This window comes from Octodon degus, unplaced genomic scaffold (genome assembly GCF_000260255.1).
Source record: "Octodon degus isolate 3935 unplaced genomic scaffold, OctDeg1.0 scaffold00001, whole genome shotgun sequence".
In the NCBI taxonomy this organism is placed as follows: domain Eukaryota; kingdom Metazoa; phylum Chordata; class Mammalia; order Rodentia; family Octodontidae; genus Octodon; species Octodon degus.
The window spans coordinates 27,207,969-27,220,458 of NW_004524577.1; the positions used below are offsets into that span (position 1 = coordinate 27,207,969).

General features: G+C 38.4%; 1 protein-coding gene across 1 annotated transcript in view; it reads right to left on the minus strand.

Annotated features, from left to right (window-relative positions):
- The window catches only part of Nln (neurolysin), a 123,226-nt gene that overhangs the window by 42,443 nt on the left and 68,293 nt on the right, over nt 1-12,490 (minus strand). The window contains exons 4-7 of the mRNA XM_023706035.1: nt 11,726-11,833; nt 8,193-8,295; nt 7,393-7,553; nt 1,379-1,514 (exon numbers count right to left, since the gene is read on the minus strand). Coding sequence (XP_023561803.1) covers nt 1,379-1,514; nt 7,393-7,553; nt 8,193-8,295; nt 11,726-11,833 — 508 coding nt within the window. The remainder of the gene's footprint in view (nt 1-1,378; nt 1,515-7,392; nt 7,554-8,192; nt 8,296-11,725; nt 11,834-12,490) is intronic.

Genomic DNA, 12,490 nt, shown 5'->3' on the forward strand with positions numbered 1-12,490 from the left:
TGGCATGTGGTGCTGGGGGATTGAACCGTGGTCCCTGTGCTTTGCCAAGCCTGTTCCAATTAGGTGCTTTAGACCACTGAGCCATCTCCCCGGCCCCCTCCTGAGTGTTTTTATTTAGTTAAATCAATATGCTCTTAACATTTCACAATTTATTATGCATGGTAAGATGTCCCTGGGTATGTAAGGGAAATGGTCCTTTAAATGCAGCCTCACAGTGAGAGGGAAGGATTGCTGTATCCTCACAAGGCACACAGAGAGATAGTTGTGAGTATATGCCAAAAGAGGCAGCAAGAGCACAATTATGAGCATACAACCCTTTCAAATTAGAGAAAAAAATTACTATAAAGGAATTAAGTTAATCAGGGAGCTCTACAGAGACACTGGAGCAATGTGATCACCAGCAAATGAAATTCTCAACAAACCTGTTAAGACCTTAGTCCATCCTCTCGTATAACACGCATCTGAGTATACGCCAATTTTTTGAGCTCTTCCCTGTTGCTTCTTCTAAGCAAGAGACTACTGAGGAAGGCCTTTGTCTTACTCCCTTTAACATTGCTTAAAATTATGTAGCTGTTCATAAGTGTCTGACAAGTGAGTAATTCTACAATAATAGATGTATTACCATTTATGAAGCCCCTGCTACTGGTAAAGTACGGTATGGTCACTATGGAGAATTGAATAAATTTGGGTTAAAGGCTGATTTTAATACATTATTATTTTAATCTTAATTATGGTAATAAAAAGGTATCAAAACAATAAATAATTTGAGAAGTTGTTAGAGGTGAGTAAAACTTGAAAGGATTGATAAGGAATGTTAAAAAAAACCCTATACTTTTGCCAACTTGATTAAAGATGATTACAACAGAAATGAGTATCTTTACTATAGCCAAGTTATTCAACCATTTTTCACTCAGATTAAAACAAAAACAGTGAGTTACTGGAACAGTGACAACCACATTAAGAGCAGGATAAGGATGAGGAATAGAGTATCAGTGACTACAAGTCAGAAACATGGTTTTAAAAGTATTAAATAATCTATTAGTTCTGCTCTTCATACTTTCATATATTAGTAAGTGGTATCTGGAGTATGTGTATTTTTTGTTTATGTATGTTGTTTTCATTTACATCATATATATCATCTTATTTCATACAAGTTTGTAGGTAGCCATGCTATCACTACTGAATACCCTTTGGCAACAAATATAGGGAGATGGCATGGAAGGAATCACCATAAATACTCCAAATAAGACATTAGAAGACAGAATGAAGCAAGGGCTATAATGGTGACATAAACAATTAAACTGATACGATATAGCAAGGTAGCCATGGGGAGGGGGAATAGAAATCATGCAGTTAATTTTAGGAAAGAACAACTAACCTAGAAAGGCTGTCACATGGCTCGTGCTTTTTGCAGTGTTCATTTCAAGGACAAAGTCAGCATGCGTGTTGTAGCCCAGTAGTTTGGCCACTTGGGCCCGCAGTGGGAGTAGCTGCTGCAGAATTAGGGTATTTTCCTAGTAATAAGCAACAAAACAAAGATTAACAATTAATTGGACCCAAAATATTAAAACAGTTATTATATTTGTAGGCTTATAAAGCTGTCAATCCTTTGTTGTTGCTCTATACTTTGTCACAGAGTCTCGGTATGTAGTTCATGCTGTCCTTGAACTCACTACATAGCCCAGGCTGGCCTGAAGCTCATGATGATCCTCCTGCCTCAGCTTCCTGAGTGCTGGGATTATGGGAGTGCATCACCATGCCTGATGAAACTGTCAAATATTTTTTAGGCCAATATTTTTTAATTCAATTTTGAGGTTTTCTTAATAATAGAATTTTCTTTCTTTTTTTGTACTTTAGGGAAGGGTCTACAGGGTCTCACTACTAGATTGGACTCGTAGTGATTCACCTGTTTACAGCCTCCCAGCTGGGATTATAGGCGGGCACTACCATGCCCAGTCTCAATCGCCATCTCAGGGGCTCCAGGGGTGGGGCCGGCACAGCAGGCCTGGGGATGGAACTCTAGGCCCCTGTCCCTGCTTGTAGGCACTTTAATCTGCTGAGCTATTTGGCTGGCTCTTTAGAATTTTCTTTCTTAAAGAATTTAAGCACTTTAAATCTTTATGAGATAGCCATGAGTCTCTAAATAAACTGAGGTATCGTAAATAAAGTAAAAATACAAACAGTGATTCTCATTCATTCTCATTACATCTAATATTGTTATTTAAATTTTTTGGTCTTTTTGTAAGATATTACATAACTATATATACATATATAATATATATATGTGTGTTTTTTCTCCATAAGGTCAGTATTGGACTTGACCAACGAATTTGATTTGCTTCTTGTTCAATTCAGTTTGTGACTGTAATTGTGGAAAGAATTAAGTTTGTGAACTGAGGTACTACTGTATATATGTGCATGCCTACATGAAATCACACGTGTTGTGTGGACATATAAGGAAAATAGTATGTTGGCAGGAATATAAAGAAATTGGAACCCCTATGCACTGCTGATGAGTATGTAAAGTGCTGCAGCTGCTATAGAAAATGATATAGTGATTCTTGGAAAAAATTGAACATAGAATTATTATAACATCCATAATTTAATTTCTGGATAAATATTCAAGAGAAGTGAAAACAGAATCAAAAATAATCTGCACACTTGTGTTTGCAGCATCATTATTCTAAACAGTGAAAAAATAGAAGCACATCAAATGTCCTTCGACAAATGAATGGATCAAGAAAATCATACAGTGGTACCTAGGTTCATGAACTTAAATTTTTTTAAATTAAAAAATCAATCAGTCGGTCTGTCTGTCTATCTATGTATCTATGTATCTATCTACGTATCTATCTGTGTGTCTGTCTATCTATCTATCTATCTATCTATCTATCTATCTATCTATCTATCTATCAATCTATCTGGTACAGGGTCTTGCTACTCAGCTTGGACTCATAGTTATCCTCTTGCTTCAGCTTCCCCAGCACTGGGATTACAGGCGTGTGCCACCATGCCTGGTTTCAATGGCTGGCACGACGCGCCTGGAGTTCTGGGACCACCACTATATGCAATACTGGGGATGGAACCCAGGTCCTTGTGCTTGCCAGGAAAACACTTAGATGGCCAAGATAACTCTCCAACCTTCATAAACTTTTAATTATTTTGATGACTCTAATGGCTAACTGAATTTGATGAAAACTTAAATCAAATTCAATGATTAAGTTCAATGTTGACCTTATGAAGAAATCTGGTTTGTTCTTGTCCAATTTGGTTTGTGACCAGAATTGTGAAATTAAGTTTGTGACCTGAAGCATGTCTATCTACTTGTATCTATATATATTTCAGGCTAAAAAGGAAGGACATTCTGACAAATGTCACAATATCAATTAGTCTTTAAGACATTATAAATAAATATAAGACATTATAAATAAAATATGCCAGTCACAAAAAGGTACACTGTATTTTTTGGGGGAGGGTTCAAGAGTGGTTTTTATATTGCCTCTGGTCTTCAAAGATATACTATAACTTGTATGAGGCTGCTGAGTGCTCAAACTCTTTGACACAGAAAATGGAATGATGGCTTTACAGGGGCTGCGGGCACCGGGAAAGGGCAAGGAGTGTTTAATGAGCACCGAGTTTCAGTTAGGGAGAATGAAAAGTTCTGTGGCTGCAGAGCAGTGTAAACATACGTGACGCCACACGCTATGGTCTGTATGTTCTCCTAAAACCCAAGGGCACAAAATCTGAATTGCAGTACTGAAAGCTTTTGGGGAAGTAAGTCATGAGGGCTCCAGCCTCACAAATGGTTTTAGTTCCTATGAAAGGCTGGGATGAGGTCACTGCGGTACTTTGGCCCTTCCACCATGTGAATAACCACCACTCTCCTTTACCCCATTACGCCAAGAAGACCCCATCTAGACACTGTATCAGAGCTTTGCGCTTGGATTTCTCAGCCTCTGGAATTATGAGAAATACATTTCTACTGTTTACTTTCTGTTTTCTGCTTGAGAGAGGGTTTTTTGCTGTGTATATAGTTTAGGTTGATGTTGAATCTCGCTATGGAGCCCAGGCTAGCCTTGAACGCCCAGTGATTCTCTGGGCCCGGCTTTTCATTTATGCTCTCTGAATTTCAACTTTCTAACCTCTCACTTTTCTTTTCTCATCTCATTAATTACCTATATAAAGCAGTCATCAATATTAAAATGAGAATATATTGAAAGTGCTTACCAAAAAATGCCTGGCACAACAGCCAATACTATGTAACATTATTAATGAAACAGGGCTTCACTAAGCCTTGAACTCACAACATAGCTTGGGCTGGCCTCAAACTTGTGGCAGACCCCACCCTGAGCACTGGAATTGCAGATGTGTAGAATTTTTTTTTTTTTTTTTAATTCCAGGAATAGAACTCTGGACCTTGTGTTTTTCAGACAGGCATTTATACTGCTGAGCTATATCCCCAGATGAAAGCTGTTTTGTTTTTTTTTAATGGTCTCACTATGTAATTCAGCCTGGCCCGGAACTTGGCAACTCTCCTGTCCCAGCCTCCGGAGTCCTGGGATTAAAAGGAATGTCTCACCACACCTGATTATATTATTTTAAAATCAGGATGGAAAGGTCAGAGTGGTGACTCATGCTGTCATTCCAGCACTTGAGAGGGTGAGGCAGGAGCACTGGATCACTCGAGTTCAAGGTGAGCCTGCATACATAGTGAGACCCTGCGTACATAGTGAGACACTGGCTCAAAAAAGCCAAAACAAAAACAAAAGGAATGGAAACATGAGTAGGAAAGAACACAAAATATCATTCTCCAATTTCTAAAGTCAACTAGTTTGGACTCTGAGTTTTTCCTGGACACATTACCCAGTTACCTTTCCCAGCCTTTCTTGTACCTATTTACAGTCATGCGACACTTAGTGGAACAATAAAGTATGAGTAAAGTGATAAGCGAAATTTCTAGGTTGTCTCTTTCCAGGCGCTTGCCTTGCTAGCTGTGAACTGAAGGTGACAGTAGAAGCCACATACTGAGGATGACCAAGCTGTGCTCTAGCTCAGGACTACTCACTTCTCAAGTGCTAGTTCCAAGAGAAACCTTGTCAAAAGTTGTGGTAAAATATATAACTTAATGGTTAAAATAATACAAAATTACATATAAAATTCAGTGTCATTAATTATATTCACACTGTTGCACAACCATTACAATCGTATTTCCAGCAAAAATGCCTTCATTATACCAAGCAGAAACTCTCTAATCATTGACAGTAACTCATTAGGCTCCCTAGCTCCACTCCCTGGTAACTTCTAACCTACTTTCTGAAGAGAAGTAACTTTGTATCGGAGTCACTGTGCTTCTAAATGACTTTTATAAAGCTGCTTAGCCTAACATATGGAGACTGATAGCAGAAACAGGGTGCTGCTATTATAAAAGCGAAAAAGGCAGAATACAAAGTGAGGCTATAAAGACTGCAGGCTGGGGAGCTGCTCATACTTAACACTATGGAGAACATGTATCACAGCTGCTGTTTTACGTTGAAGACAGGGAACAAGCTACTGAGGTCTAGCTTTAGGGGAGCTGTTTGGGAAAACCATTTTTGTTGGCATGTGTGTTTGTGTGTTGATTTTTAAAAAGATAACATGAGATATGAGTTCATGTAAGAGTTGGCCAGTTTGCAAAGACAGGAGGAAAAGAATTCTGCTGAGGGAGATTGTATCTGTGGTCTACAAGCTGGGGCTTTAGGTGGTTGAAAATTCAATAGTTCTGTATTCCTAACATTAGGAGAGAAGATGTCACTCAGTGTTAGTAAATCATTGAGGTTACTCTGAAACACTTCTTCCTCAAGTCTTCTTTTTCAAGGGAGACAAAAGCAGACTTACAGTAAGACATGGCAGTTTTAAGAACTATGACTGAAAGGAATATTTGGATGTGATTGTTTTAACATGAATTTAGCTAGAAGCAGAGAGAAAAAAACAAAGAACAAAAAAACTATATAGACCAGGTTGGCCGTGAATTTGTGGCAATTCTCCTGCCCCTGCTTCTAGAATTACAGTAGACATGTGCCATGATTCCTGACTCTGAAACTACTGAAACTAAATTTTTGAAGGAACTTTATTAACAAAAAGTAACACAGGTCTACTATAAAATCTAGTGCTTATTTGATTCATAAAGCATCCCTTACATTTCAAACTAGACAACTGATGAACTGCATCAGGACAGACAGACCTCGATAAGTCCAAGGGCTAACCAAGGAACTTCATGAAACTATGTGATCCTCAGAAGTTCTGCAAAACAGGTTCAAAAACAGCTATGCGTTACTTTTTTTTTTTTTTTGCGGAACTGGGGATTGAACTCAGGACCTTGTACTTATTCTACTGAGCCATCTCCCCGTCAAACATTTTCTGTCTTTTTTTTTTTTTTTTTTGCAGAACTGGGGATTGAACTCAGGCCCTTTCTACTGAGCTATCTCCCTGCCGCCCCCCGCCCCCAAACAGCTATGTGTCTGCTTTGCTTTTTACTCTTCTCTTTTGCTAATGAGATTTTTTTTTTCCCTTACCATGGCTATTTTATTTTTACTTCACTATTAGATGTGGCTGGGATTAGAAGTCAGGGAAAGTGCCCTTCCTTTCACAGAGTGCTAGATGATGAGAAGTAACTCAGAAGAACTGTGCATCTACCAGAGATACTGATCTTTGAGTTAGCTCAAGGCAATAACAGACTAGGAACTGACAAATGGTTCTATGACAGAAGGAAACAAAGAAACAAACACAATGAGACGGAGGAACTTGTGGTAACCTAGACAGCCAGTGAGAAAGAATACAGTGGAGTAGGTTGGCTGTCAGGATCCAGTTCTACTTTTTTCCTTTAATAAAACCTCCTAGAGCTGAGTAATGATTGTCAACTAAGGACTACATTTTGCAGCTTCTCTTGTATCTAGTTAGGTTACATGTTTAAATCTGGTTCAGTTGCCAAAGGAGTTAATATATGTGTATATGTCATTTCTAGGCCTTGTCTAGGAAGATAGTTTGTAGTGCCTCTCCTTCCTAAGAAACTAGGGAATAGTCACTTTTGGAAAGACTTTGGAAGTCACTTATTGAGGAGAGACAACTACCTTACCAGCTCTATGCTTATGCCCTGGATGAAGAATACAACTTTAAGTTAACTTAATCCATTCTATTTTTATTAGAAAAAGTTAGCCTGTGTCCCCAAGAGCAGGTTGCTAATGAACAAAGCAAGAGCTAAAAGTTTTTATGTCTCAAGATTTATCACACACACACACACACACACACACACACACACACACACACAATCTTTGAGCTGACTTTAATATTGTTAAGCAAAACAGATCTGTTCCTGAAAATCTTCCATAAAAATAAAAGGACAAACATTTATAGTACCTCTTTGCACCTTGTATTAAAAGCCATTTCCATCCTCCTTCTGGTTTCAGGGACACAACATTTCTTCATGACAGGAAAATAATGTGGATATTTTAAGGTAATTTTATACTTGCCATCATCTGTCTTTTCTAAACTGTCAATGAAATCATCAGGAAGAGCACCTGCAAAAAGCCATTTTCTCATATATCAATTTTTCCACTCATTACTCTTTTATTTATCATGGCATGGTGCCTTTCAGTAGCTCTAGGAAATGTGGTGAAGTAACTGAAATTCAAGTAAAATAATGACAACCTTTTAATATCATTTTGATTTTACTGGAATAGGGGTGATGCCGAGTGATCAGGTGGCTCAGGAGATGGTATCTATTACATTAACAGCTGCAGTGCACCTGTGCAGATGGTGCTTTGAAGGAGAGCAGACAAAACTGAGCCAAGAGGGGCCCCAGACAGAAGAAGAGATGAATGTAAGTTACACGGTAGGGGAAACTAGGCAGAAAAACTTTAAGGGTTCTGAAGTGACTAGAGTAAACTAATAAGAAAATCATGGAGGAAAGTGTCATGAAATCTCCCCTGGATTCTTTATACAAATAGTATATACTCTTATTAACCTAAGGTCTGATTGTGGCTGCTCTGATTGTCTTTTCTATAGCAAGGGTGATAGGGTTAGTTATTGGGGTCAGTTTAAAAACAATTTTTTTGAACTCTGATTTAGTTATTCTATCTGGAAAGTATAACAAAATGTGAGGTGACTTTACTTGTATAAATTACTTAATATAATTTAGAATGGTAACAGAATTTTACCAAGTTCGGCCTTGGAAAACACAAGGATGGTATCATCCTCATTGAGGTTTTTGTTAAAGTCAATACATAGTTCACTCATTCTTTTCTTCATTGATTTGATTTCCTAAAATGAAGAAAAATAAATAGAACATTAATAATAAAAAAATTTCATTTTATTGCCATCAGTCAAGCACATGTCACTGTTACATGATGACTAGACTCTGTACCCAACCCTCAGGAAGTACTTTCCAAAGATGTGTTGGGAAAAAAACAGCAAAGACAAACCCGGGGATATACTGGAATTAGCTGTAAATTTGAAAAACTAAACAAATTAAGTAGAAAAGCAGTAAGTGGTACAATGTACACAATCAGTTGCTGGACAAATGAAGACTCTAGTACCCATTACTAATGAGTATATTAAGAATTGTAATTCAGTACTAAGTATCTGGTACTGAAGTAAACCAAGAGACAAGAACTGAGTAATTAATTCTAAGGGTGATTTGGAAAAAGGTAGTGTGTTAGTTTTATAGTTTTCATAAACAAAAGTGACTTAGGGATCATCTGCATAACATAAAAAGTGTTAAATGAGCCAAAAGTAAGCAGTACACAAAAATCACACAAAAATTTATATTAATATGCCCTAGTCTTCCCAAAATGTCAGGAAATGATATTTATATAAACTGGTTCTCAAACAGGAATCCTGCATAGGAGCACTGGTGTCATGGTGGAACTTTAGTTAGACATGCAATTCCTCAGGAGACCACAATAGTCCAGGAAAATAAAAACTCTTGGGAATAGCGGATTATAATCAGTTTCAGTGTCCTCCAGGTAATCCTGATGTACACTTATTTGAGATTTCTCCCTTAGTTCATATTGTTCAATATTGTTTTAGGACACCTGGATTAACTCAGATTTTTTTTGTCTGTTTGTTTGTTTTCCTTTTTAAAAAATTTTTGGGTTTTTTTGGAGATAAGGGTCTCACTATGAAGTCCAGGCTGGTCTTGGACTTGCTATGTACTGTAGGCTTGCCTCAAAATTGTGACTGGGGCCTGCCCCTTAGCTCAGCTCTTTAAGTGGCTGCTTCAACAAAGCAGTCAGGCTCAGGTTGCTGGGGTTCGATCCCCACAACTCAAGCCAGCCAAACCTGCCCTGAAGGCATTCGGAGAACAAAACAAAACAAAACAAACAAAGTGTGTTGATCCTCTAGCTTCAGCCACCCGAGTGGTAGGACTTCAGGTGTGTGCCATCACTCCTGGTTTCCTCTCCCATTTCTTACCTACTCTGTGGTGGTGTAATATTTTTGTTGTTGTTGTTGGTTTTTGCTTTTGAGAAAGGTTCTCATTATGTAATTCAGAGTGGCCTTGAAATCACTGTAGCCTGGGCTGGCCTAAAACTTGCAGGGTTCCTCCTGCTTCTGCCTCCCAAGTGCTGGGAATACAGATGTGTGCTACCATGCGTGGTCTAGTAGTATAGTTTGGATAGAAAGCACCAGAAATAATTCCACAGTGACTGGGCCAGATAATCCAGGTCTATCATTCTCCTTACTAATATTTGCTGAAAAGTATTAGGTGGGAGATGCAAGGAAGTAATAAGAACACCATAAGGAAAATTTTGTAATAATTTTGTAACCTATTTCAATCTTCTGTAATGCCAAATACTAAAACCTACTTAAACCACACTGCTTCTTAAAGTGGGGTCCTGCCAATAAAAATCAGCTCCTGATGGGGGACTCAGGATTAGGCACAGGATCCATTCTGTTACTTATTTATTTATTTGGTTCAGGGTCTTGCTAAGCAGCTTAGCCTCGTAGTGATCCTCCTGTTTCAGCATCCTCAGCCTTGGGATTACAGGTGTGTACCACTACTCCCAGTTTTGGTGGCCTGGATGAAGTTCCTGGGGTTCCGGGGCTGGTGCTGCATGTGGTCCTGGAGATTGAATCCATGTCCTTGCACTTGCCAGGCAGGCGCGTAGACCACTGAACTCTCTCTCCAGCCACGGACCCATTCTGAATCACGACATGAGGGGAGTGTGGGCAGTGGCTTTGCTATGTCTTTCTTAACTAAATTTTTTAAGATTCACAGTCATTTCTACTGTAAGAAAGATGCCTTTTGGCAACACCATGTGGTAGTAAACTGATTGTGTCACCTTGAGTAAGAAATGCCCAACTAAATTGGCTCAGCATAGCTCTGGGTATGGAGGATCCAGCCTAGGGTGGACTGTCACCAGAATGGTACAGAAGAGAAACGCAGAAGGAAACCTTGCTGTTTCTGTTTCTTCGGAAGAGCTCATCTTCACCAGCATGTTGGCCATCACCTTCTCGCTTCAGTGCACTCTTCAGCCTGCCAACACAGATCCTTCTGCCTTTCATTGCAAATCCTTCAGCCTCCTTTTAGGCTTGCACAGGACAATACAGTGAGCTTCAGGCCTGACTGGATATTTTAGATCTCTAGTGAGCAGGCAGATCTTTCACACGCTTCCAAACCTGATTCTGTGGGTAGCCACTGTAAACCAACCTTGTAAATTCTTACATGTTTACATATCATGTATTAAATCTGTTTCACTGGTAAGCACTAATACATACCACCACTGAAGAAAATAGAGCAGAAAACAAAAAAAATCAGGTGATGGCTGTGCATCTAGATCTACCTCACCCAGAAGCCCATTTACTTCTGGACCTTCTTATACAAGCAACGAAATCTCTTCTTTGTTTAAAAGAGATTTTGTTAGCTACAACCAAATACAGCTTAACTTTACAGGTTTCACGCCTGAAAGAGAACTGAAGATTGACCAGTAAGGCACAGAGTCATGCAAATCTGGTTGCCTTTCTGCTCTAGTTAGGATAAAGAGGATACCAAGTGATCAGAGGGCATTCAAGTGGGAAACTGGCACCTATATCTCAGTGGTGCCTGCAGCTATTGCTACCATGAGGATATTACTAGGTTTGGATTTCTTTCAGACTTATTCCCAGTTCTGTTATTTAGAAAAATAACCTGGTAATAAATTACAGATTATATTTCCTGTTCAAGAAGAATGAGGTTAATTCTGCAGCCAAGTTTACTGCTAAAGCCAGAAGACATGATTGGCTTCAGACAAAAGGAAAAGTTTGAGAGGTACTTTTCAGCAGCTAATCTCTCTTTTTAAAGAGCATACCTTAATCACAGAGTATTCCACTCCAAAGTACTGGCTTTAAAACTCTCCACCAATAAGGATTTTATTACCAGTGCCCTGTCTCTGTATGATCAAAGGAGGAAGAACACAAATCAACTATTAAGATCTGGAACTAACTCTTAAAGAACATTAAGTAGAGTAGGGGAAATAAGTTCAATGCTGAAATAAATAAAATTTGAACAGGATTAAAGAACAATTACCAGTTGTTCGTCAGTCATCACAAGGCTAACAGGATTTATAGGACAAAGGACTGAATACCAAACACTAAATAGATAAATATTACGGGTTTTTAAAAATAACTTATCTGTTTCCCTAGTATATGATCTTTTTGTAGTTTGCGTTATTTATTCATTTTTTTTGCTATTAAGAAAGGAACGTTAACTCACATTCTGTACTTGTTCTGGAAGATGGAGTCCATTCCTTTTCCCCATTTTAATTGACTTTTCCAAGTATCGTCTGGCTTCTGGCTTTATCTTCTCCAAATCACATGTTTCCTGAAATTAATAAGCATGACAACAATTTTTGTTGCAACAGTACAAGGATAAATTATAAAGTATGAGGCTAAAGAAAGTTATTTATCTTTTCTTTTGGGTTATGAAGTGCATAGGTGATTATGAGGCAGGCCTTTTGAAGACTTAACTTCTTTTATGCTTTACTGAACTTCTGCTCATTTAAAACAGAAATGTCAAATAAATAAAAAGCTAACCAGAATTTCCCTGCTTTGCTTCAGAGTCAAGATGGCCTATACCACTAGAAGGAATGATAACGGACACATTTACAGAATCGCATTCTGAGCATTCTTTATGATTGGTCTTTTTCATAAAACATACCTCTTATCACAAATCATCTGTATTTAATATTCTGTCATTTGCTAATCTGGTTCTACCTGAGAGAGAGGGATAAAAATAATGGTGTAGCCCCAAAATTTAAAGACCCAATCCAGCAATGGGCATCTGAGATGAACACACGCTTCTCAGAGGATGAAATTAAAGAAGTGAATAAATATACGAAAAAATGCTCCACATCACTAGCCATCCGTGAAATGAGAATTAAAACAACATTGAGATATCATCTCACCCCAGAAAGAATGGCTATCATAAAGAAATCACCCAACAAATGTTGGAGAGGCTGTGGGGAAAAAGGAACCCTTC